The 27,507-nt window shown below is 48.3% G+C and overlaps 1 protein-coding gene across 1 annotated transcript; it reads left to right on the forward strand.

The window, feature by feature from the left end:
• Nucleotides 1-16,037: 16,037 nt before the first annotated feature.
• On the forward strand, nt 16,038-27,507 carry CD40LG (CD40 ligand). The gene is made up of 5 exons (XM_047843219.1): nt 16,038-16,254; nt 17,635-17,766; nt 22,017-22,071; nt 23,532-23,594; nt 26,354-27,507. Exons 1-5 carry the CDS (start codon nt 16,099-16,101, stop codon nt 26,728-26,730), a joined length of 783 nt encoding a protein of 260 aa, XP_047699175.1. The 5' UTR covers nt 16,038-16,098; the 3' UTR covers nt 26,731-27,507.

Genomic DNA, 27,507 nt, shown 5'->3' on the forward strand with positions numbered 1-27,507 from the left:
GCAGCTCCGGGCTTGTTGTGCATGGCCTTTATTATGTTGAGGTACGTTCCTTCTATTCCCAGTTTGCTGAGAGTTTTTATCCTGAAAAGGTGTTGGATTTTGTGAAATGCTTTTTCTTCACCCATTGAGATGATCATGTGATTTTTACCCTTTGTTCTGTGAATGTGGAGTATCACATTGGTTGATTTGTGTATATTCAACCATTTTTGCATCCTAGGGATAAATCTCACTCGGTCGTGGTGTTTGAGCCTTTTAATGAGCTGTTGAAACCAGTTCGCTAGTATTTTGTTGAGGATTTTTGCTTCTATATTCACTGGGGATACTGACCTACAGCCTCCTTGTGGTGTCTTTGTCTGGCTTTGGTATCAGGTATCATTGTGCAGACGTCCCAGAATGAGTTTGCAAGTGTTCCTTTCTCTTCCTTTCGTTTTTGGGAAAGTTTGAGAATGAATAGTATTGGCTCTTCTTTAATGTTTGGTACAATTTTCAAGCCATCCAGTTCTGGGCTTTTCTTTCTTGGGAGGTTTTTCATTATTGATTCCATCTCCTTACTCATATGGGTCTGTTCAGATTTTCGATTTCTTCATGATTCATTCTTAGTAGCTTGTATGTTTCTAGGGATGTATCCATTTCTTTTAGTTTGTCGAGTGTGTTGGTGTGTACTTCTTCATATTAGTCTTGTGTGATCTTTTTTATCTCTGTGGCATCAGTTGTATTGTCCCTTCTTTCATTTCTGATTTTATTTGAGTCTTCTCCCTCTCTCTCTTTTTTTAGTTAGTCTAGCTAAGGTTCATCAATTTTGTTTACCTTTTCAAAAAGTTAACTTAGGGTTGTTGATTTTTTTTAAATCGATTTTCCATTTCATTTATTTCTTCTCTAATCTGTGTGATTTCCTCCTTTCTGCTAGCATTCGCAGGCAACTTTTGAGTTAAGAATGTTCTGGACCTCCTGAGACTGACATCAATTTTTCTGCTGTTTCCTCTACTTCCTTTTCCCCATTTATTGAATCAGATCCCCTGTGCTAGGGGAGGAGACTAAAGAGAGTGGAAAACGATCAGAAACTTTCATTGGGAATTAGATTTTCCCTGCCTCCCCCCTCCTACCCCAAAAGGCCTACATTTCTTCCGGGCCATGGTTTGAGCCTGCCAGTCTAGAATGTTCCATAATGCAACGATTACTTTCCTGCAGAGGTCATGAAATGTAGAGTTTTGGCTTTCCGGTCTTGCTCAAAGATCGTCTTCATTTCAGTGAAATACCAGTCCAGAAGCTACCTCATTTGAAAAGTGTCATATGCCGTCCCCAGCCTCGGTTTAGGAATCGTTTGTGCAAAAGCCACAATTGCTCTTCTTTACAAAACCTCTACTGTGGTTTTCGCACATCACTGCTACCTTGAGCACAGTCTTTCCTCTTTCTTACAGGAGTAAGAGAAAGTATTAGTACTAAGTCAGCTCTGCACACATTTCCGGTTTCAGAGGGGCGAACTCCGAAGATGCAGTCATTTTCATTGTTCACCGACCTTGTGAAGGATACCCCCCAAACCCACCTCACTGATAGAAAATTCTCTGGAGCCCTAAGCTGCCAATGAACATTTTGCTCTGAGGTGGGAGTAGATTTTGAGATAGGTCTTTGCTAAGAATTATGAAAGTAGGAACATCAGTCATTGGCAAGATGTATGAATTCCCAGGTGCAGCCCACATATAGCCGGGAAGTTGCCTTAAAAAGGAAAGCTCACATTTCTGTGTCCAGGTAGCTCAAAGGCCTGGAAGACGTCCTTTCCCAGAATGCACGTGGCTCTACCTGGACACAGAAATGTGGCCTCTCTCAAAATCTTTTGCTATCAAAACTGCACCCTCTCCTTGTCTAGCAAATTAGCCAGTAATGGTCCTTAATTAAGATAGTGGTGTGAGATTTCCTTTTTAAGGCAACTTCCTTCCCTACAATTAATTGGCCCAAAACCCTCCTTAAGCTTGCCCTTCCTGTCCCGGGGGGTGTGGAAAAGGCCAGGAAAGGGAAGAATTATGAAATCCTACGGGGTCCCCAGAGCTCTGCTCCTCACCCCAGTGCTCAGAGGCCCCTGACCCTCCCTCCTTTTCTCCAATCTCTTGGCTGGCTTCCCAACTTCCAGAGAGCCAATCCTTGGCACTGAGAGTAGCCACACGGCCCCCAGCACCCCCACGCAGGGCATGAGGTAACTTTAAAGCTTCCTGGGAAATTGGACTTGAAAGGAAGACCTGGGTACAAAGCTTGCCCTCTGGGAGAACCTCCCCACCCCCGCAAGAGGGCCCGGTGGGAATGGTGGGAAGGTGTCACCTGCATGGGGGATGGGGGGATATTCTTAGGAGAAGGCGTGAGAACTGGAGGTTGGGCTAGGGTGACAGCCAGGGATGGAGGTACCTTCTGCCTGCCCCACCCCACTTCCTTTTTCCTATTTGTTTCAACGAGTCTTCCTTTTTGACTGGCTTTTAGACATTTTCTGTACTTCTCATGTTCTGTTCCTGACCTGAGACCTTTCTCCAACCACTTTGCTGCCATTTTCTCTCTCTGTCTGTCTCCGTGTCTCTTGATGTGTCCTGCCCCCGTCCCAGAACCAAATAAATCATTCTGCTGTTGATAAGCCCGCCAACCTGCAGAGCCTGCCCTCCCCTTGACCCTGGATCTGTTTTTCCTGGGTGGTGCTATTTTTGGACAAGGAGCCCTATTTAGTATGTACGTATTTAAAAGATTTTCTTTTTCAGTGATCTCTATACCCAGCGTGGAGCTTGAACCCACAACCCCAAGATCAAGAGTCATACGCACTACTGACCGAGCCAGCCGGGTGCCCAAAGGAGCTCTTTTTATTTAAAAAGGTTTTTTGAAGTTTATTTATTTATTTTGAAAGAGAGAGAGAGAGAGAACATGAAGGGGAAGGGCAGAGAAACAGAGAGAGAATCCCAAGCACGATCTGTGCCATCAGCGCAGAGCCTGATGTGGGCCTCAGTCCCATAAACCATGAGATCAGGACCTGAGCCAGAATCAAGAGCCAGACACTTGAACTGAGCCACCCCGATGCCCCATAAGGAGCTCTTTTTAGACTCGCCTTGTATGAGGTGAACGTTATAATCAATGCACTGTGGAAACTGACTTTTCAGACTCACCTTGAATTGTACCACATAGGAGCCTCCTTGTAGGCGATATGAGAGGTCATCTCCAGAAATTAGCTATCCTTTGCCTGGGGAGTGGGAGGTGGAGGAGAAGGCTGTATAAGGGCAGAGACTAAGAGAGAGGAACCCCCTCAGCAGTCCTGCTCCTTTTTGCAGAGCGCAACAGCTTGGCTTGGATAAAAACATCCCTAATAGCAGAAAATTCTTCTAGGGAGAAGCTTGCATTTGTCACATTCATTCAATAAAACCTACCGATGACCTACTGTATGCCAGGCACCATTCTAAATGCTGGAGATATAAGTGCTTGGGGAACATGACAGACAGAAAGTGCTATCCTTATGGATCTTACATTCTAGAAACTTCTACTGGGCCAGGTGTCAGGACCATGAGTGCTAGTCACAGCCCCATGAATTCTTAGCGATGAGACCCCGGAGGAGTTCTTTAACAACTCTTCGAGCCTGAGAATTCTTATCAATCAGAAGGGTATAAGTTTGAATGGGTCGATGGATACGGAAGTGTGCTCTTTGAAGAGTGTCAAATACCATATAAATATATGGTTTTGTTTTTGTCTACCCTCACTCCTTCCAGGGTTTTTAGAGAGTAGGTTTTTAGGGAGGACACCATGGGCCTACAAGAAATGAAGGCACCCTGAGACTCTTTCACTTAGAAGGATTCTGTGAGTACATGAGAGTACTAGTAATCAAAGATAGGTAGATGGATAAATGATGAAAGGTAGACAGAGACACAGATTTTTTAAGTTTATCTTGAGAGAGAGGGAGAGAGAGAGAGAGAAGGGGGGCACAGAGATCTCAAGAACCGTGAGATCATGACATGAGCTCAGATCAAGTCAGACACGCTGAACCGACTGAGCCACCCAGGTGCCCTGAGACACATATATTTTACAAAAGTCACACATACCCATTGTAGGAAACTTAGAAAATACAGACAAGTTGAAGCAAACAGAGAGAAATGTTCCAGAATTTATCACTCAGAGATAAGTCTTCTGGTACCTTCCAGGCTTATTTCTCTAGAGCAGTGTACAGCATAAACAGAGGGGCCACCCAGTCCTTATGCTTGAGGGCGCGTCCTCTGGGGAGGAGCATCTTTCTTTTCATGTCACAACTGGCGCAGCCTTTCATAAGATGGGGCCAACTTTTTCCATATAAGTGTTGTATTTGTTTCCAGTGGCTTCCATAACCCTACAGCAAGCTTACACACTCCACACATATGCTACCACAAACCAGGTAGCTTGAAACAACAGAAGGTTATTCTCACACAGTTCTGGAGGCCAGAAGTTCAAGATCAAGGCGTCAGCAGGGCCACAGTCCCTCTGAAGGCTCTAAGGAAGAATCAATCTTTCCTTGCCTCTCCCAGCCTCTGGCGGTTGCCAACAATCCTTGATGTCACTTGGCTTCTGGCAGCATCAGTGTATGTCTGTGGCCAAACTGTCCTCTTCTTATAAGGACACCAGTCGTTGGATTGGAGCCCACCCTAATTCAGTATAGCCTCATCTGGATTTAACTAATATCTGCAAAGATTCTATTTCCAGATAAAGTCACATTCACAGGTTCCCGTGGACAAGAATTTTGGGTGGATGCTATTCGACCGTGTACAAGTGTCACCCCCCATTATTTACTGGAACCCGCTTCAGATATGATTGGTTCTCCCAATTTGGGAGAGAGGTATCCAGGCATCCATGACCTTATCACAATAGAGGGTGTCAGGGCTTCCTGCCCCTCTGGGTCAGAAGACATCTTGACGTCAAAATCCTTGGTTGGAGGGGCACCTGGTTGGCTCAGTCGGTGGAGCGTGCAACTCTTGATATCAAGGTTGTGAGTTCAAGCCCCACGTTGGGCATAGATATTACTTTAAAAAAAAAATCCTTGAGGATTAGATGTTGGATGAGATATAGATGTGCTCTGGTGGAAGCTGTTCTAAGTCTACACTTAGCAAGATGGCACCATTCACTGTGGCACATTGTGAAGGAGAAAAGTTCTCAACTCCATTTATTGGCAGGTGAATGCTTGAGCCCCAGCAGATCTCAAAGGTTGTGGTAATTGTTTCCAGCTACCAACCCGTAGATGAAAATTGACATGGGTGCAGAGAATGGAGAGGAACATACAGCTCATTTCTAATTAGTACTCATAGGCACTTTGGGGACACTCTCACCTCCCTTTTACTTTGCAGCCTTAAGTGGAACTGTGGAAACATTCTATTTTTGCCATGACATTTGTACTAACGGTGTATCACGGGGGTCCCTCTACACCAGTAACTCTACTTTGGTACCAAAATGTATTTAACTACTAATCCCAAATCCTTTGATACAGCCCTTCTCCCCCTCACCCCATCCCTACCGTGGTCCCTGACATCTTACCATTTAATTGAATCTCTTTATCTCCTTCTGTACCCTCCACTCTGCCAGGAAAAAGAAATGCTTCCTGCGCCTGGCATTTCCTTAATTGTATGCAGACATGGTTGGATGTTCTTTGCGAGGCTGCTGAGTCAGAAGCCTGGACGGGCCAGCTGCAGTCTTAATGAACTGACTCAGGAAGGAAGTGCTTACAGAGATGGTGCACCGTGCAGGCAGTGGGTGGGAGCAAATGTCGGCTAGAAGACCTGAGCCTTGGGAAGGGGCGGCCTGATTCCCGGGGAAGAGCATTGGCTGGAAGTCTGGAGGCCTGGGCTAGTCTCTGCTCTGCCACTAACTTGCTGCATGACTTTGGTAAGTCGTCCCCTCTCTCCGAGCCTCAATTTCCCCATTTATGAAACCATGGGGCCGGCCCCAGGAGACCCTGTGGGAGCACCAGAGGTTCTCTGAGTGAGGTCCTCACCAAGAAGACAGTCTCCTGTGAGGATATTAGGAAATGAGTTGGGAGCAGGAGTGCTGTTTCAGAAAGAGCCCCAGGAGTGAACCACAGGACGGGGCAGAGGGACTGCTGGAGCCCAGGGTCGGGACTAACGAGGGCAGCCTGCAGAGTAGTAGTTAGAAGTTGGGGAGAGACAGAATGAGAAAGACAGGAGAGAACCCTGAACCTGTGAAGTCAAGAAGAAAGATTGGGTAGGGGTAAATTAAGAGGGGCCCAAAGAAAGGCTGTGTGGTGGGGGGTCTCGGTGCATAGGAGCGTGGGGCCAGCCTACCAGGGTTCTGGAGCTCTAAGGGAGGTACAGAAGGCAAGCTGAGACCAGAAGGAAGGAGGTTAAAAGTGGGCTTCAACCACACAGACAAGCCTCATATGTTCATATCAGGCTGATTTCTAAAGGAAAACGGGTGCCAATAACATACCTACCTAGGGTGTACTTGATCCCTGATCTTCACTCTGGAGCAGAGGGGATTTTGTCTACCTATAAAGCCCTAATAGCCTGTGCTCCACCTTAAGGGCCCATTGGAAGAAGCTGGGGTGCTATGCAGAGCCCGGAGCAAGGCTTTGGTCCCAAGCATGCAGCCTCACGAGAAGAAAGATGCTCGGTCTCCGGGTCTTTGCGTGTGTTATTTCCTGTACCTGGAGGGCACCCAGAAGATCCCCTCAGGGTTCTAACATTACCTCCTCCAGGAACCTTCCCTGGCCCTCTCACACTTCACCCCCACTCCTCCTGCGTGCTCCCACAACCCCATCTACTTGCCTTGTTCTGATGCTTCCCCAGTGCACTGTGGTTGACTCCTTGCTTTCCTATCTCCTTAACTAGTAGCTCTTTCTTCTTCGTTTTAGTTCCCCAGACCTATCAGAGAGCCCAACGCTTGCTAAGTGCTGAGCCAATATTTGCTACATGGATGTTGACCACTTGGTGTCAGCCACAAGGCACCTCAGGCAGTCCTGCCATAGGAGACATCAATGGGAAGACCTTTGTGAATTATACAGAAAGAGTCCATGGGACTTGTGTCTTTCTGTTAGACGCACAGCAGGAGGTGTTAAACTCATACGAGGGACACGGCAGCTTCCAAAAGCCCAGTTGTGACTAGAAATTTCTTCTAGAATTTTCCTTGTGCTGGTTGGGGGTGGGGAGCACAGCAGGGAGTGAAGGGACAGAATCCTGCATCCAGAACACAACCCTGAAGTGTTTTTTTTTTTCCTTAGAGCCAGAAAAAGAGGGATCACTCACCCATTCTCCGTCAGATACTAAGCTGCTGACTGCCTCAAGGACGAACTTCTCTCCCTTGTCTTTCCAGGCTTGGCCAGATAGGTAGAGAGAACATGGACGAACATTTACCGTGTCAGGCATGGAGCAGATTGCCTTATATAGTTTTCTCATCTAATTCTCAGGACCACCCTCTGAAGCAGGAATTATTGTTACCTCTGCTTTATAGACAAAGCAACCTAAGGAACCAAAAGGTTAAATAGTTTACCCAAGATCCCACAGCAGGGTAGTCTGTAATGTCTGCTACCGAATTCTGGCTATTCCCACCCCCCATATCCGCCCCTCAGAAGGATTGTTACACTTAAAGACCCCTAGTCAGGTTAGTGGCATTAGTATTTTCAAGCAATTGTTTTAAATGACCACGTTCTATATTTTTGTTGTTTTAAATGACCACGTTCTATGTTTTTGAAAGATGCTAGCAACAAAGAGGACATATGGGTGGCAAATGAGCACACACAAAGATGTTCAACGTCATTAGCCATCAGGGAAATACAAATCAAAATTCTAATGAGATAATATTACAGACCTATTAAATAATACAGATGGTACCAAGTGCTAGCAAGGATAAGAAGCAACTAGAACTCCCGGCCAGAGCTATCTTTGGTGACAGAAGGCAGCACAGCGGTTACCTTTGTGAGAAGTAGAGGTGACTGAGAAGGGGGGTTTCAGAGGTAAAGGTCTACATCTGGGTGATGATTCCGACGGGCGTGTTCACTTCATGAAAATTCATTAAGCTTATGAGTTGTGTGCTTTTCTGTCTGTAAAGGTTTATTTAAGTAAAAAGTTTATGGAAAAGTAAATTATTACAGGGGCACCCGGTGGCTCAGTCGGTCAGGCGTCCGACTTCGGCTCAGGTCATGATCTCCCGGCTTGTGGGTTCGAGCCCCGCGTCGGGCTCTGTGCTGATGGCTCGGAGCCTGGAGCCTGCTTCGGATTCTGTGTCTCCCTCTCTGTCTGCCCCTTCCACACCTGTGTCCTATCTCTGTCTCTCAAAAACAAGTAAATGTAAAAACATTTTTTTTAATAAAAAAATTAAAAAAATTTTTTTTCCAAAAAACTAAGTTATTACAAAAGCAAAATACGTTCATTGTAAACATCATGCCAGCCTCCAGTTCTACTCCCCAGGGGCAATCGGTGTTACCTGTGTTCCTTTTCCATCGAGGCATATAGATAAATATAGCTTTATTTTTCTTACACGAATGGGGCACGGAGGTAAAGTGCCTCCCAAGTCAGAAACAAGGAGCAAGCATTTGCCAACAAAATTCACTTTGGGGATCTGGGATGGAGATAGGCAGCTGGTAAGAAGAGAGATTGAGGATTACGGTCACGCTGGCAAAACTAATACCTCCAACCAGGCCAACCTTCCACGTATCCCTGTCCCCAACATCCTTTGTCAATGCTGATTATCCCGAACCCTCTCCTACCTTACTCCTCCTGAGCCTTTGGAGTGTCAGAGTCAATATAGTCAACTAGAAGATGGCTGCACAATGAAAAAAGATAGGAGGTTCTGGATTAGAAAAGCCAAGGACAGTAGATGGATGTTGAACGCTGGGATTTGTCAGTGGAGTGCTAGAAGCCAGGATACAAAGTGAGACAGGGATCTCTCCTCCTAGGGAAGCTTCTCTGATATTCTTTCTATTCCAGCCCCCTGGCTGGGTAGGTACTCCTCCTTAATGTTCCCACAGCCGTCTGTGTTCCCCTCTACTGTGGCACTTCTCACTTTGTTTTATGTTTGTCTGCTCCTGTACTGGTTGGCTTCTCTGAACTGGGACCTCCTGGCAAGGTAGGGACCACCATTATTTTATTTTATTTTATTTTATTTTATTTTATTTTATTTTATATTAGAGAGAGAGAGAGAGAGCACGAGGCGGGGAGAGGAGCAGAGGGAGAGAGAGAGAATCTTAAGCAGGCTCCATGCTCCGGGCAGAGCCCGATGCAGGGCTCAATCCCACGATGCTGGGATCACGATCTGAGCTGAAATCAAGAGTCAGACGCTCAACTGACTGAGCCACCCAGGCGCCCTGGCACTATCATCTCTATCCTTGTCTCCCCAGCATCCAGTTCAGCACCTGGCCCGCAGCAGACACTCAGTGAATGTTGATTTGAGCAAATGAACTGATAGAAAGAAATGTCTCCTGTAATTGCTTCTTACCAATCTAGCCAACAACGGCAGCATTGTGGATGGAGGCACCAGAGAACACATCGTCTCTGGCTTTTTGCTGCAGCTCTACATGGAGAATCACACACGGGGCAACAAAGATTCTCAAGGCCAGGTAGGGCTTTGCATTGGAAGCTTGAAAATGCAATGTCTGGCTTTGAAGAAGATGTATACCGCAAATAATTTGCTATGCGTTGATAACGGAAATTTTTATTTTCCACTGGCTAATAGAAAATAAACAATGACTTTTAAATTATCTTCCTCTTAGGGTGATGTGTTTAGGTCAACATGTTGATTGTTTAATGTTTTAAAAAGTGTGATTTTGGGGCGCCTGGGTGGCGCAGTCGGTTAAGCGTCCGACTTCAGCCAGGTCACGATCTCGCGGTCCGGGAGTTCGAGCCCCGCGTCGGGCTCTGGGCTGATGGCTCAGAGCCTGGAGCCAGTTTCCGATTCTGTGTCTCCCTCTCTCTCTGCCCCTCCCCTGTTCATGCTCTGTCTCTCTCTGTCCCAAAAATAAATAAACGTTGAAAAAAAAAATTTAAAAAAAAAAGTGTGATTTCTTTTTGCCTTCCAGATCCCGCAGAAATGTCTGAAAGGAAACTTTAAAAAATGAATACGTACGGGTTTGTTGTTGTTGTTGTTGCAGCATTGTCTAATATCATATGACTGGAAACAACCTAAATGTTCGTCAATAGGGAACTAGTTAAATAAGTTATGGTATATCATCATACAGTGGAATACTATGCAGTTGTAAAAAAGAAAGAAAGAAAGAAAGAAAGAAAGAATAAAGAAGCATTTGCTGACATGGAATGATCTCCAAAATATATTGTTAAATGAAAAAACAAAGATGTCGAACAATGTATTGTATACTACTGTGTGTAAAATAAGAGTTGGTGAGAATATCTACGTACTTGCTTGGATGCACGTAAAGGCATCTCTGCAAGAGATCTAAGAGACTGACGACACTGGGTGACGATGGAGGACTGGGAGAAAGCAGTGGACGGGAGACTTTACGTTGCACATTCGTTCTCTCACGCCATTTACCTTTGTAACCATGTGAATGTATTATGTGGCCAAAAATAAATGTAAAAAGAACGAAATCACAGCAACCATGGGGAACAAGAAAAAGTGAAATAAATTTTGAGAAATCCGAACAAGTAAGAAAGGCAATGACTTTGGACTAGCAGACAGATGAGAGCATTGCACCGCAACGCAAGAACTCGGAGGCGAGAGTGGGTTTTCCCAAGGAAACATCAAGCTCAGAGACGGTCAATGCAAAGAGCAGGGGTAGGCTGAGAGGTAACCCTCATGGTAACTCATTAAAGAGCTGCGGCAGAAACTGCTGGGACAGGTGGGCTCTTTCCCCCTTCTCTCCCTTCCCCCCTGAACCCTTAGCAGCAGCATTTGGCCTTTGCCCTCAGGCTAAAGTTGCCCCAGGAGGGCTCTGGGGAGGGTGCTAAGACCTCCACGAAAGGCAGGAAAAAGAAAACAAAAGAAAAACCAGCGTCAGTCAAGAGTGAAACCCTCTACAGGGCTTCACCCCAGAGAAAAGCCCTCCTGGTTTCATCGGTTGTGGGGGTCCCTGGCCTTCCTGCCTCTCCACCCACATAACCTAAAGGGAAGCCTGCCTGTTGACAGGCTCCACCCACTGAAACAGAACCCGCAGCCAGCCCTCCCATTCCGGAGAAGGGTTTGTGGGGGGAAACAGATCAATGCAATTTGCAGAGGAAACCCATGCCGTCTGCCCATAAAAATGAACATAGTTTTTCATTCATAAATATGACCAGACAACTAGGGGTCATCAGGCATTTGAGGAGAACTACCAACATGAAAGAGAAGAACCAAAAATAAACGAGTGGAACTGACCGCAGAAGAAAGAAAGATAACTAAAGGAATAGAAGAAAACTTAAATATATTGTGACTTCTATCGCCAGAGAAGCTCGCCAGTGCTATTCTATCAGACTAGATAGAATGTTGAACAACTCCCCTTTCTATGCCCTTAAAAAAAAAAGTTAGTAGATTGGCAGAGATTCACTAATTCCTTGCCATGGGTCAGGAAGCAAGGGTTCTGAGCTTTGAGTTTTTAACGGTCTCTTTGCTCTAGGAGCCAATGGTAGGGAAATCAAATGAGTCAGTTATGAGGCAACATGGCACATGCAATGATAGATTAAGCACAGAAGATAGATTAAGACGGAGTAAACTTCCCACATTGTCTGCTGGGAGGGGATATTTCAGAAGGGGTGTCTCTTCCTCGACCTTAATGGATAAGGGCAGAGGGAGTCAGCATGGGCGCAGGGAACAGCTTGAGCAGGAACAGCACGTTTAGGGGGATAAACCTGGCTTGACATGGCAGGGGACAGGTCGTGTGTCGGGCTAAGAATTGAGATGCCGTGCCCTAGGCTAGGGTTTTCCAGACATGTTCAGGGCAAAGAGTCCGTGTGAGGCCCTTTGTAGAACAAACAAAATGCTGATACATTTAACTCTTTCATATGTACTGGAAATAATTTTCCTAGCAGAAACTATGACGGTGTTCTAGGTTATCAATATAAAATCACAACCACAAGCATACGCACACCCAAGACAAACTGTTGAGGTACGATCCATTGTTTTCTGAATTTTTCCCTTGGTACTTATTCGCGGCAATGCAGTCACTAGTTAGCAGGAGAGCGGCAGCAAAACAAGGGGACAGAGATGGCATAAGAAAAACCGAAAAGTGACCCAACCTATTAACTTAATGCTCTCTGCGAATTCAGAAAAAGATGGCTATTATTTGACCTTGGTTGTAGGCACTTTCGCGCGCTCCAGAGATCTACGGATCTCTTGGAAACTAAGTTTAAGAATCACTTCTGGATGCATTAGGCGGCTGGAGAATTTTTTTAATGTGTACTTACTCTGAGAGAGAGGGAGGGAGAGAGAGAATCCCAAGCAGGCTCCACGCTGTCAACGCGGAGCCTGACGCGGGGCTCGAACCCGTGAACCGGGAGATCATGACCTGAGCTGAAATCGAGAGTCGGACGCTTAACTGACTGAGCCCCCCAGGCGTCCCTAGGCAGCCGAAGATTTTTAAAGGGGGCCAACACCAGGGCAAGGCCACTCTTTTTGGGAGGAGAGACGGGTGTGGGATGTCCTGACACAAAGGACAAATTGATACAGAATCAGAAATCAGAAACTAGAGCTCAAGTTTGGCAGTCGGAAAGGCAGCCAATTGTTGTAGAGGACCAGGCAGAAGAAGGACGAAAGAAAGAGGAGGCTTCCAGGATTGAAGGGTCAAGCAAGCTATTCTGGAGCTAATCCCATCCATGTTGAACATGCCAGGGCACTGCCAATCTGTTTCCCTGGGTCTGGGGCAGAGTCTGAGGGAGTCAGGTCAGATTAGATGAGATGGTCAGTTACAAGATTCAGAATTAACGTTCTGCTGGCAGTATGAAGGGTGGGTGGGGCAGGGCAGGAAGGGAAGCAAGGAGATACATTAGGAGAATGCAAGTCAGTAATCTAGGAGAGAGGGGATGTGGGACTAGACTCAGATGTTGACAGGAAAAGAGTAATGGCTATCGAGAAGCTTTGGGGAAGAAGAAGCCACTGGGATTGGGGAGGAATCTGGGCAAGAGGTAGGGAAGAGTCGTGGCTGGCATCCAGGTCTCTGACCCAGGCAGTTAGGTGGGTGTAGCAGCACTCTTCCCCAAGATGGGAAGAACCTTGAGGGAGAACGGGGCTGGGCAGGAAGTGGAGTCAAGGGTAGGGGTGTGCAAATGTGAGGTGGCTTTGGGATGCCCAAGTGGAGACGTTGAGCGGCAGCTATACTTACAAATCTGAGACTCAAGGCCATGGTTATAGACTTGGGATTTATCACAGTGAGGGTCATGGTGAAAACCCTGAGGGTGGATGGGAATCGCCCAAGGAAAACGTGTAGAGTGAGAGGTGCAGAGGGGAGGCGCAGGGAGGAGAGGAGGGTAAGGATAGGGAATACCAAAGTTTTTTTGTTTTTTTTTTTTAATTTTTTTTTAATGTTTATTTATTTTTGGGACAGAGAGAGACAGAGCATGAACGGGGGAGGGGCAGAGAGAGAGGGAGACACAGAATCGGAAACAGGCTCCAGGCTCCGAGCGGTCAGCCCAGAGCCCGACGCGGGGCTCGAACTCACGGACCGCGAGATCGTGACCTGAGCCGAAGCCGGACGCCCAACCGACTGAGCCACCCAGGCGCCCCGGGAATACCAAAGTTTTAAGGGGAACAAAGAAAAAAAAGGGGATCACACAAAGAAGTATTCTGAGAGGCAAGTGGGCAACATAGAAGGGTGACAACAGAATCGCAGGTCAACAGACTAATAGAAAAGGTCACGCAAAATGCACTCTAAGAAAGGATTCGGCCCAAACGGTTGGGCTAATAGTGGTGTGGGTAGTTCCCGGGGAATGGTGGGGGTGGAAGTCAGACTGCAGGGGGCTGAAGTTGAGAAAGCGGGAAGCAGGGAGCTCGGACAACTTTTTCTTAAAGGCAGTCACGTGAAATGAAGCCTGCCGTTGCCCCCATCCCTGGGGTCCCTTCGGCGTCCTGTCCCTGGGCGGTTGGCCGAGCTGATCTTGGCAGGGCCCTCGCCGTTCTGGCATTCTGTGATCTGGTAACCATACGAAACTGGCTTTGGAGAAGTCCCCGAGCCCCTGTCTTGGCGCCCGTGATCGTTTTCCTTCAGTGGAACGGAGGTTACTTGTCTAAGAACTGAAGCCTCTGACCTGACGGATGGAAGTTTATCATGTGCATCGAAGCCACCTACTTGGCAGATGCAGTGAGGAGCTGCACAGATCTGGGCCCGGGACAGGATGCTGACGCGTGGGAGGGGAAGAGAGCAGGTGCTAACTATACAGAGAGTGTGCCTGCCTGAGCACTTTGTTACATTTCCTATTTGTCTCTCAAAACAATTTTATAGGAATCACCAAAGTGATCTCATCATGGTTTCTTGACCAGGTTGGGATGTGGGGTAGGGATTTCCACAGCTGCTTTTATTTTGAAGGCAATCTGATAAGACGACGCAAAAACCATTGAGAAATGCATAATCCTACACCCCTCAATGATTCAATGTGTTGTCAAAACTTTGGGTGTTTTTGACGTTGTTCTCTTGGTTTTTACTAGCGTGTAAGGAGGTAACAATTATTTCGAAAACTCACTCTCTTCGGCTAAACCAATTCCCCCAAATTCAGGGCGACTTGTTTGTCTATTGCTTAACACGTCTCAAAGATCTTTTGTGCACCTTTTTTGAAGTTTTTTTTTTTTTAACGTTTATTTATTTTTGAGACAGAGCGAGACAGAGCATGAACGGGGGAGGGGCAGAGAGAGAGGGAGACACAGAATCTGAAACAGGCTCCAGGCTCTGAGCCGTCAGCGCAGAGCCCGACGCGGGGCTCGAACCCACGAGCTGTGAGATCATGACCTGAGCCGAAGTCGGACGCTTAACCGACGGAGCCACCCGGGCGCCCCTGTGCACGTTTTTATTTGATCTTCATGGGGCGCCTGGGTGGCGCAGTCGGTGAAGCGTCCGACTTCAGCCAGGTCACGATCTCGCGGTCCGGGAGTTCGAGCCCCGCGTCGGGCTCTGGGCTGATGGCTCAGAGCCTGGAGCCTGTTTCCGATTCTGTGTCTCCCTCTCTCTCTGCCCCTCCCCCGTTCATGCTCTGTCTCTCTCTGTCTCAAAAATAAATAAACATTGATCTTCACAACAGCCTGTAGGCTAGGCAAGGCAGCTCTTTGGAGATGGGGAAACTGAGACCTGGAGAGGTCAAGTGATTTGTCTGAGGTCCATAGCGATTTGTTGGTGGAGCAAGGGCTAGAATTCAGGTCTCTTAACTGGAGCCTATTGTCTCTATTCCGAGCCATTATCTGACAGATTAGAACAGCGTAGACAAGCAATCCGGCTAAGTCAAGCCAAGATTCCCACTTTAACCTCGATCCCAGAGCTTGGGACTGATTTCTTTCAAGACCCTACTCCTCTTGGCCTTGGAGAATTTTATTTTTCTCGAATTACCTTGCCAGCTAAATTCTATTTAATAACTGTCAGCCCTCCTTTGTGCTTTATGCCATGCAGACCCGACTTGACAAGCTTCTGGGATTTCGTTGGGTTTTAAAGATGAAAGGAGTCTCGAGGAGCAATTCGCCAGTGGCCCAGCAGCCACAAAATCAATCCAAACTTTTGTTGACGTTTGTTTCTTTCCCCATACGCCAGGTTCCTGGGTGGTATTAGTAAGACTGAAATTGAAATAAGTCGGTTGCTGGTGGATGAATTTGTCACTTTCCTTGAAACTGGTGAACCCAGAACGTTAGCGATAGGAAAAACACTGCCATTGTCTGTTAAGAAGCCTATGACATTTCAAGGCAAGAATGAATGTATGGAAGAAGAAACTTGTTTCTTCTTTACTAACAAAAGGGAAAGCCTGGAAGGGAATGATATGGGTAGAATTAAAAAAAAAAAAAAGAAAAGAAAAGAAAAGAAAAACCTTTACGTAACTTTTTTTTTTTTTGCTGGGAGAGAAGACTGCGAAACACAATTTCCAGGAAGTGTGGGCTGCAACGATTGTGCGCTCTTAACTAATCCTGAGTAAGGTGGCCACTTTGACAGTGTTCTCATGCTGCTGCTGCCACCTCCTCGGTCTGAAGATCTCGTTCCAACTCTAACACAGCATGATCGAAACATATAGCCAAACTGCTCCCCGCTCCGTGGCCCCTGGACCACCCGTCAGTATGAAAATTTTTATGTATTTACTTACTGTGTTTCTCATCACCCAGATGATTGGGTCAGCACTCTTTGCTGTGTATCTTCACAGAAGACTGGACAAGGTAAGACGAACCACAAGCCCTTATTAATTACGTGTGGGGGTCCTTACCGCCGGGCGGGTCGGTTGGGGTCCGTTCTGCCCCGATGGGCAATGGTAGGAACCCAACTAGAGACATGGTCTTGTGGCATCACGTTCGGCACCTCGTCCTGGAGGACAAGGTGTCCTCTTCTGGTCTCTGGGCGAGAGCCTGGGCTCTGGAGTCAGACTGCTTGGGTTCAAACCGCGACTCGGCTCCCTGTTGGCCCCGTGATCCCGGGCAAGTCATTTTTTATTTCTAGGCCTCAGTTTCCACATTCGAGAAATGGGGACGAGAGTAGTGTCCACCCCGCAGGTTAAGTGAATTTGGCCTTTGTAGCAAGCTTCGAACAGGCTTTGTCCTATGCGGACACTAGCTGTGGTTATTCGCTCAAGTTTTGCTTAAAAACTACACTTTTCTTCTGCTAGAGACAGCTTTTGTTTTTTAATTGCCGACTAGAGGAGAGCGTGAATTTGATCTGAAACGTCCTAGTGCTTCAGAGCAGCGCAGACACGGCTAAGTCCCAGAATTTGCACATTTACGGCAAACGTGGCGTTCTCTCTGTAATTCCTCAAACACTGATGGTAGCTGCAAGCCCCTCAGTCTCCCTCTGAGGGGTTTTACCTTCTTAAGCGGCTGGACTTCCAGGAACAGAACAGTGGAGCAACTTAGCAGGCGGTTTTGCATCCCGGAGGGAAAAATAACCGTTAGGATTTATCCTGTCTCCGTGCGTCTTTCCACTTCCCCCGCGGGGCATTGCCGGCCGGGCCAACAAAACATCGATCATATATGAAGAGGAGAAATTTGATCAATTATCTGGCTGGTCCGAAAAGTCCGGGTGTAGGAATGGTGGGCGTTCGGCCTCCGGAGGCTGCATGTTCCCAGGGATGTTTGAATGCCCTCTGTTGGGAGGCCAGCCTAGAACTAAGGCCGTGAAGGTTACCATCAGGATAAGGAGGGGCAGGGATGGTCGAGGCCATCCACTGGGTTAGTCAAGTTTTAGCTTTCACAGCCGCGAAAAGAGGGGGGGTTCTGGGTCTGTTTGTTTGTGTTTGGCCTGGTGGGCTCTTTCAGTCAAGTGCACAAACTAAAATGAAGTAGGCAAACGAGCTCAGCAGAAAACTGGGCTCACAGTGACCGATCATTACTGGACCAATGAGGGATAGATCATTCTAGAATATTGCTGCTTATCATACGTGGACAAAATGCACACTTCGTGATGGAAGTTTATTAGAATGGCTGTGATTTCTACCTGGACTTTCAGATAATATGGTGCTTTAATTGCTGCCTTTGGTGATTACACTGACAGACGTCATTAGCTGCATGTTCCAGAAATATGTTTCTCATGTCCCTGTCCCTTCACAGATAGAAGATGAAAGGAATCTTTATGAAGATTTTGTGTTCATGAAAACATTACAGAAATGCAACAAAGGAGAGGGGGCCTTATCCTTACTGAACTGTGAGGAAATTAAAAGCCGGTTTGAAGCCTTTCTCAAGGTAAGGAGCCCAGTTGTTCGTTAAAGTGTCATCGAAACGCGTTGCTGCTTTTGCTAGGTCGGGAGACGGAAACCTGGCAATGTAAAAGTGTAGACATTTGTTTCATATACCTACATACGTAGGTGCATACATACACGTGGGTAAAGGTATCTCCCTCTCCCCCCTCCCCCCCAAAAAAAAGGAAAGGAAAAATGAAGCCGAGATCCCATGTGAAAAGGGAAAGGAGAATGGGAGGGGCGCGTGTTCATAGGAATGTTCCTGAACAAAAAGGCCTCTCCCGGGGACATTACACGCTCTCACGGCCGCATTCGCACACATCATGGGCTCACACATGCAGCCGCCTCTGTGAACATGACAAAGGACACCGACTTTGTCCTCCGGTATTTTCTTGTCTGTCCATCCAAACCTCGATGCCTTCTCACTGGGGACCTGTGGCCACCTTACGGTCCTGCCTTCACCACGCTAGGTGGCTACGGTGGGTACCAGGGACTTCGCAAGGCTGATGCTCTCACACTGGAAGGAATGTTTCTCCGGTGACAGAATTTCAGGCGCCACCAAAGGGAGGCCTTTTCCTTTGCTCGTGGGGAGAGGTGTGGGGAAAGGGGGGGCGGACTTTCTCGGTGCCGCTCACACCAGACCCTACGTAACACCACTTGCTGGTGAAGCCAGTCCACCCTAGGGCCGGGCAACACCTGAGACGGACAGAGGACCCAGCAGGAAATCACTGCAGTCCCTGGGGCCTCTAAAGGGTACCCCAAACAAGAAGTTTTAGAATGTCATTTACAACATGGACTCCATCATCACGGACAAGGAGTCTAGAAGCTCCTTTTCCTGAGGCAGAGCATCAAAAAGTCTTTCTGCCTGTTCTGCTCTCAGAGCACTAAGTACCCTTGGCCCTCAACTCGCTTTGGTATCTAGATAAGCCAACAGGAGTTGGTTCTCACGTGTAAATGATGTATAGTTTAGGGACTCCTGGGTGGCTCAGTGGGTGAAGCATCCGACTCTTGATTTCAGCTCAGGTCGCCATCTCACAATTCCTGAGTTCGAGCCCCGCATCGGGCTCTGTGCTGACAGTGTGGAGCCTGCTTGGGGTTCTCTCTCTCTCTCTCTCTCTCTCTCTCTCCCTCTCTCTCTCTGCTCCTCCCCTGCTCGCACTCACCCTCTGTGTCTCAAAATAAATAAACATGAATACATACATACATACGTACATATATACATGCTCTGCAATTCAACCCGGGAGTAAAGGGCTTACGATGCAACCTGAGCTTACGTCTGTCCTTCTGCACTGTCCCCGAGGTGGAATTTAATCCAGTAGCGAAGACTCCGAAGCCTATGAAGGTGTCACCTACAGGAATCAGAACGCAGCCCGAATCTGCTGCTGGCTTTTGCGTTCTTTACGCCAACCTAGGGTTTAGATGGAGACTCCTCTTCCTCTGCCAGGCTTGGAAATGACTTGAGTTTCTCATGACTTGAGTTTCTCTGGTTCTTCAAGGATTCTCGCCAGAACCACAGGGCATTGGGAGGTGTTGCAAAATTAAAGCCACTTTCAGAACAACAGTCAGTCATCCAACTGGCCTACTTAATGCGCTCGGCCTTGTGACCTTGGGCAAGTGACTTCACCTCCCTGGGCCTGTTTTCTCGTCTGTAAGTGAGAGGGCTGAGATTATCTGCTCTGCCGTGCTGTAATTATACGATCAGCCTTGCGTTCCCTCCAAGGCAGTGCGAGTGGCTGTTGGGTTTTCTCCTCCCTCTTTCTTACTGAGAGGTCAGATGTGTAAAACTTCCCAAGCCAGCCTCCCAGGATAAGAGCGAGGAGGACAGCCGGCTTGGCCCCTCCAGCTGCTTGCCTAAAAATAGTGACAGCTCCAGAGTCTCACATGCAGAAAGGAAGACCTTCTCAACATGCCACCCAGGGCTCCTTGCGTGTAACAGAGGAAGCCCCTTGCCTCTCCTGCCACAGGGGCGGGATCCAAGGCAGCGCCCTGTGTACCTATGATACGAGCAGTGGTTAGACAACGAGTCCTTTTCCAAGACCGACCCCCTTTCCAATATCCGTTCTCCCAAATTTCTCATTCTAAACAATATTTTGGAATCTTAAAAAAAATCCAACAGGCCAACCGCATAGTAACCCCAGACTGGATTTTAATATTCTTAGTGAGCGTTAACAGGCTTTCTTTCTGGGGTTCACGGTCTGACTGGTCCAGGGCAACCTAAGGTTTGATTCTGGGGGCTCCAAATCATAGGACTTGAAGGGGTCCTAGAAATCACCGGATCTAAGGGTGCCTGGGTGGCTCAGTCGGTGTCTGTCTCTTGACTTCAGCTCAGGTCTTGATCTCAGGGTCCTGAGTTCAAGCCTTGCACTGGGCTCCACGCTGAGCATAAAACCTACTAAAAAAAAGAAAGAAAGAAAGAAAGAAAGAAAGAAAGAAATCACCAGATGCAATTATCAACCCAGGACTTCAGTTTTCTCCCCAGTAGTCCCTACCCAGAGGTCACCAAACTCTGGACACCTCTAGTAACAGGCAACTCATTATCTCCTGAGGCAGGGAACACCTACCTGTTCACTTGGACAGGATGGGATTCAGGGTTTATGCTAGGGTAAGTGGAGGCGGCATGTTGAATAGTGTAATTTCACACTAAAACATACTACCCACCCCACCCCGCTAGACTGGTCAGTTCCAGGGTCGTCTGCCCACTGAGGCCTGAGACGTCTTTGAGGTGTCAAAGCATTTCCTCTTCAAGGTAAAGGTCCACCTGTCCATCCCTGCCACATAGACCTCCCACTAAGAGAGAAATAACCAGTCCCAGATTTTCTGAAAGTCAACTTTAAGAAGTCTTTCAGTCGAGGTGGGGAGTGAAGCAAGGGGGAAAAAGGCTCTGGGGAGCGCGGCTGAGGGAAAGTTCACAGAAAGGCAAGGCTGGGCACATAAAAGACAAACTTTGCTGACTTCACGTTTTCACGTAGCCTAAAAGTATCTCACCCTCGATCATCACACTCCATTTTTGAAAAGACACTAAATACTCATTTGTTTACTTGCTGTCTCACAAACATTTTCCTGTCACCGCACTTTCTCAGCGCCACAATCTAGCTCAAGTGGAAAGTTAAAGCCCTGCGGGCCCCTGTGAGCATTTCGAGGCTCAGATTCCCCGCTAGGGCTCTGTGGCTTACACCCTCACATCTGGCAACCGAGCCGAGCCTCCAACGAGACCCTCAACAGTACCGCCACGGATTCCTTCTGGGGAAGAACGGAAAAGGAAGGGCCCTATAGAAAATGGAGTCCGGTAATGGGACTTTGATGATCAGATGTGAAAATACTACCTTGTTCCTCCCTTGTGTTTAGAGTCCAGAGTGATGGTGTGAGCTCAGTCGGCCTCTGAATGTGATCTCATGGTTTCTGCTCTTGGCTTCCACCCCAGACCCCTTGGGTGACCTCATGCCAGCCAGTTAAGCCCTCTAGGCCTTGTATTCAGGATCTTTAAAATGGCAGCCGTAGCCATTATTACCTTCCTGCTTGCGTTGAGGGCTGTCCCCGTTAACTTCTTTGAGTATTTCCAGCTTTCCCCAGTTGCTAAGTGAAAAGAAACCCCTTAAGAAGTGTTGCATTTGCCTTTGAACGCTGGCCTCACTGGGAGATTATCTGTGTCTCCCATCTGCTGATTACTCTAAATAAATACAGGCCACGCAAGGCGACCAGCAACCAGAGAATTTCCTCATCCCCTTGACAGGGATAAAAAAAAAAAAAATGTCTGAGGGTCTTTTCACAGTCTGGAATTTCTTCCCGAGGTCGAACTTACTCTTACCATTTCCTAAGAGATTTCAGACCAATTTTATTCCAATAGACACACACCATGCTTCGTGTTTAATATTATTCTGTATACTAGTTCCCAGGGTAGAAACGTCTCCCCATTCAGCATTATTTGTCAATACCTGTCAGAGGCAGGGAGGCTGGGGTCATAGGAAGGGTCAGCACCACAGCCTCTGGTCTGGAGAGAGCACCACAGTGGAGATTAATAAGGCCCAGATTCCACTTCCAGGTTCGCCCCTGGGCTTTCTGGGCTGTCAGCTCATCTGTCAGAGCCATGGGCTCCCAATCAGGATGATGGGATTAATGACAGGATCTAAGTCCGTGTGATAATCCTCACCAGGAACAGGCGATAAAGCAATGACAGACGCCCAATGAATGATACCTCTAAACCCCCCACGCCCGATTTCCTGTCAAAATGACCTTTTGCAATGATTCTTATTTTAGGAGATAATGCTAAACAAAGAAACGAAGAAAGAAAAAAATGTTGCAATGCAAAAAGGTAGGTTGCTCTCTACTCATTTTTGTGAATACTTAAAAACTAAAAGGAAGCTTTGGGCTGATGACACTGAACAGCCCGGTTGGTGAATGAGGGAACTTTTGGCCCTAGAAATAAAACAGGAATACGATGGCCAAATCGACACCTTCTCTAATGCCTGCGATTTGGGAAGGCTTTGTTTATACGTGTCTGTGGGGAAGTCATCATTTGGGAGCAGGGGCGTTCACCGCTCAGCGATAACAGGTTTTCATGGGGGACCGTGGCCAGTGGAGCATCTGGGATCGAGGAACGATACCGTGTGACAACGTTCTACTCTTCTGAGATGTCAGGACATCTCAAACATCTCAGGGGCGGAAAGGGTCTCGACTGGAAGGGTTCTCAAATGTAGCACCACCCACACGATACGCATCTCCTTCACCACGGCACTGACCATCTGTCCTCTGATCCAACATGCCTAGGCACCTTCTGTCTCATTAATCATCTGGGTCCATTTTTAAGTGGCTCTAAGAATGATAATAAGATTGCTATACCACTCGAGAGAAATCTTTTCTCCTCTGGAGTTGAAAGTCGTTCCTGTGATCTCCCACCCACTGGACCCAGTTCTGCTCTTGGGGGCCGTACTGAGCAAAGCAGAATTCTTCTTCTTATGCAGCAGCTGTCCAGATGTTGAAAACGGCAGTCGTGGCCCTTGAGCCTTGTCTTCTCCAGGCTGAACACCCCCAGTGTCTTCCACTGTTCCTCCTATGACGCTTTCTAGGGCCTTTCCTCTCCCGCCCACCTCCTTTTCTGGACACTCGCAACGGGTCATCTGATTTCCACGAAAGTTTTGGTCCTCAGAATGAAATTTGAGGAACCAGTTCACATGGATGCTGTCTAGCGGTCTGCAGGGAAAGGATCAACTTGACGAAACTGCTTATCTAGGTCATGCAATTTGATTCAATATTTATAGGGCACCTCCAAGGTGTCTGACATCAGGCCCATTACCGGGGGGGGGGGGGGAGAAACTTCCCCATAGTCTCTGCACTCAGGAGATCAACACATCTGATTAAAAAGCAAGCTTTCTACACGAGAAACAACTCGAGATAGGCACAACAGTTTGGCCTGTTGCCTGACCACGTCAGACACGGCCTGGGCGCCCAGTGAGATCCCCAGCGGATGGGAGCTGTTTCCAAAAGCAAAGCTTCCAAATATGTTTCATGGAGACCAGGAGTTTAGCCGGAGTCCACGTAGGTAAAGAGGAGTCGGGTATCGAAGAGCCATGAGGGGAACAGCCTCGGTGCCAAGAGCCGGTTCAGGCGTTCAGATTCTCGAAACCAACCTGTCCCTGTGGCAGGGACTTCAGACTTTTGCGTCACCGGTTTAAGCCCGGCCTCTCTCACGTGGCTGAGAACTAGATCCAATGGCTCTGCGGGCAGTTTCGCATTGCTCTTGGCCTGACAGTTGGCTCTTGGTTTCAATTTCAGGCGACCAGGATCCTCGAGTTGCAGCACATGTCATAAGTGAGGCCAGCAGTAGCACAGCGTCTGGTAAGTCCAAAGCATCTGAGTCGGGCACCCGGGCGGGAGGGCGGGGATGCTGAAGCGACACGGCCTACTGGGCGGGTTCCTCTCTTCCTCTGGGGCCCAGTCTACCAACCCACCCATACACCTGTCGTCCGCCCTCCTTTGTCTTCAAAGTGAGCTCCGACGGACAGATGGGCCTTGAAGGGACAAAAGGAGGTGGGAAGCAGTCCCGGTGTCCTCATTATGTTCTTGTTCAATGGCCGATTCCAAATGATGAATTGCTGGGTGGAGGGACCATTATTCTGACAACGCAGAAGACATGGCAGGGAGTGAGTGACCTCCCGACTGGGAGCATCCCTCATGCTAACCCCTCTTCACTGTGCGTAAATGGGCCTCCGGAGGTATTTCCCGCCATCTGTCAATCCCTGTATGATTAACCCCAGGCTCGCTGGGGCCAACCCCGGGGAAATTAAAGGTAAAATCATTCTGCAAAGATCGATCGCTGCCAGGACGTTAGCTTTTCCGATGAAGTAACAACAGACGACACGCCGTAATCTCCGCAACTCCGAATGATTTTATTTCCGTATGTGTTCTGCCATCATCCTGGCTCTGAGATCTTTTTCAACCAAACGCGTGCCTTGGGATAGCCAGTGCCAGAGAGTGCGTTGCATCTGACAAATGGGTGGAAATGTGCACACGGGCGTGAAACCGCCTCGGGAAAACATGCGGCACAGTGCTCCAGAACGGAGTTCGACACAGCATGTGTATGTGTGTGTGTGTGTGTGTGTGAGAGAGAGAGAGAGAGAGAGACACACACACACACACACCCACACCCACAATGAGAAAGAGACAGAGATAGAAATAGGAGACAGAGAGAGAGGAGAGGAGACACCACCTCGTATCTGAGGCAGCTTGGGCGTCTCAGTGGGTGTAACCCATAAATGATTGTCGGAGATCATGATATGGAAGGAAGAGCACTGGATAGGAAGTTTTTGAACCCTGAGATTCCAGGACCGTGACTACCACTTGCTAGATGAGCTCGGGCCAGTGCCTTCACCGCTGTTTCCTGCCTCGCTGACTCACGGGGTGGCTCTCAGCGTCACATCAGCCAATGTGGAAGAAGGCTACACTGTCATGTGCTCTCCAAATGTAAGGTGTCGTTCCTGAGCTTACCTTACTGTACTTTAGATGGCGGAAGAGCCACGTAAAGCCCTTCGTTCCCACCCCTTGTTCCTACAACATTTAATAATTCTGCCAAGTAGCCATTCTCAGAAAATACACTTATGGGAAAACATCACAAGTCAATGGGCATGTCCGGGGTGGCTGTTCGCATGACACTGGCACATCCAGATCGCACGACAGCAACAGAGCCACCACCTAGAAGAGTAGCTTCCCACTGGTCTTTGTCCACCTGTACCTAGACCCTGGCCCTTGGATATATTCCACGGCGCTCAGATTCTGCCCAAAGCCCCATGATCGATATTGGTCCTAGCGTATTTCCCCATCTGCATCCCAGGAGGCCCACAGGCGATCAGATGCCAAGACAGTAACATCCCTCACCCCACCCCAGTCCCAACGCCCTCACTCCTGCCCGCTCATGCTGCCACAAACTTGACCTGGATCCCACAGCAAGGACAAAGATTAGGTAAAAGGGCTTAGGAAAATAATGTTGGTGGACTAAAAGATAGAGAACCCGCACCCTTGTTTTGTCAAACGGTCCCAAAGTGAAAACCCCGTAATGAAGCGTCCTTTCTGGAGTGGTCTGGAGGGCCAAGAAATGTCAGACATTTCAGGATGCCTTTCCTGTTACCGAAGGATGAGTCTTGACAGGTTGAATCTGACACCCCGATAGACCACCAAATAGGAAATTTAAGAAAAAAAAAAAAAAAGAGCTCAAGGAAGCAAATGATCGATACTTTCACTTCTCCCCAACCCCCACAGCCGGCAGTCTAGCTCTCTGTGGGAGCTGAGATTTGAAATCGGGCGCACACACTACTTTGAACCCACTCAACATCTCAGCCGAGAAAATGGCACACTGTTGGTGGGTACTCAGGTTTCGCCACAAGAACACAGGTACTTTCAAGTTGGTGACGCCCCACTACAATGGAAGATCAAAACACACAGTGAAATGACAGGTTTATTTTCATACTTCCTTGCCTAATTTTAGTCCTTGCTGTGGGAGGCAGGTCGGGCTTGCGACAGCACGATCAGGGAGGAAGAAATGGGGTCTCTCCCCTTGTGGGCTAAGGCTGAGCTACGTGGAACGGGCAGCTCTCGGACTTTGTGAAATCCCAGGAGAGCAAGATGCCAGTGTTCCTGTTAGCAAGGGCTTTGTCTGACCGGGTTAGCGTGCGTGACTTATGACGTGGAATTTTGAAATCACTCACACCTTAAAGTTCACGGGCAAATCGGCTTCCAAAGCTCTAAAGGAGGAAGGAAACTCACGGCGTTCAGTGGCTGTACTTAATCCTCAGAACAAGTTTCCGAAAGACGCTGTGCTACCAGCCCCGTGTTTCAGAGGAGGAACTAAAAAGCTCAGAGAGGTTAAGTGACCTGTGCGGGCTTGCACCACGCCCGGATTGGAACCCAGCTCCGTCCGAAGCCGCTGCCGAGTTGTCAGTAGCTGCTCCGTGGACAGAGGTCCGGAAGGGTCCTCAGGAGCCCCTCTCCCCCCAAACTCTCATTCGTAGAGGAAGCCAGGGTCCCACATTAGACTCTGTGTTGTGTTAGAATGCGAACCACGTCCGCGTCATCTCACCGTGAATCTCCCCTCTCCATTGCAGTTCTCCAGTGGGCCCCCAAAGGCTACTACACCATAAGCAGCAACTTGGTAACCCTCGAGAATGGGAAGCAGCTGGCCGTTAAAAGACAAGGACTCTATTATATCTACGCCCAGGTCACCTTCTGTTCCAATCGGGAAGCTTCGAGTCAAGCTCCGTTTATAGCCAGCCTCTGCCTGCATTCCCCGAGTGGATCCGAGAGAGTCTTACTCAGAGCTGCAAATGCCCGCAGTTCCTCCAAACCCTGTGGGCAGCAATCCATTCACTTGGGAGGAGTCTTCGAACTGCATCCAGGTGCCTCGGTGTTCGTGAACGTGACTGATCCGAGCCAAGTGAGCCACGGGACGGGCTTCACGTCTTTTGGCTTGCTCAAACTCTGAACACTGGCACCTCGCAGGCCGCGGCTGAGCTCACGCTGGTGGTCTTTTAGTACAGCAAAGCAGTTACGCCCACCCCCTGTTGAACTGCCTATTTATAACCCTAGGATCCTCCTCGCGGAGAACTATTTATTATACACCCCCAGGCCTGTAGGGCTGCGACTCGCGAACCGCGGGGCCGAGCAGCCCAAGCAGGCCCCGGTCCGTCAGAGTCTATAGTCTGAAGCGACAAGCCCCCCCCACCCCCCACCCGAGGCAGACGTCCGGAGAGTCCCATGAAAAGACGAGACCATTATGCACAGATTGAGTTCAGAGTAAACGGCAGAAAATTCGTCAAGTTTAGTTTTGTGTCTTTGCGTGCAGTGTCTTTCCGTGGGTGATGTCTTTGATTACTGAAGACGTTGGTTCCGGGTTCCTGCGGCCCCTACGATGGAGGGGGCAGGCTCTAGAAAGTCTGCTGCAGAGGAGAACTGAAAAACCCTGCCCCCCCCCCGCCTCCCCCCGCCCCACACTCATTCTCTCCCTCCTCCGCCCCCCTCATCCGCACACAGTCAGGCTGTTACTACTCGGTTCTCTTATTTCAACCCTGTCCCGTCTCCACCACTGTAGGTGGGAGGAAGAGAGCAGAGGCAGCCGCTCTCAGCCTGCCCACTCCTCCTCCCGAAATGACTGTATTTAAAGGAAATCTCTCGTATCTACCTGCAGTCTCCATTGTTTCCAGAGTGAACTTGTGATTATCTTGTTATTTATTTTTTGAATAATAAAGAGCCCTTAACATTA

Source organism: Prionailurus viverrinus, chromosome X (assembly GCF_022837055.1).
Source record: "Prionailurus viverrinus isolate Anna chromosome X, UM_Priviv_1.0, whole genome shotgun sequence".
Classification (NCBI taxonomy): Eukaryota; Metazoa; Chordata; class Mammalia; order Carnivora; family Felidae; genus Prionailurus; species Prionailurus viverrinus.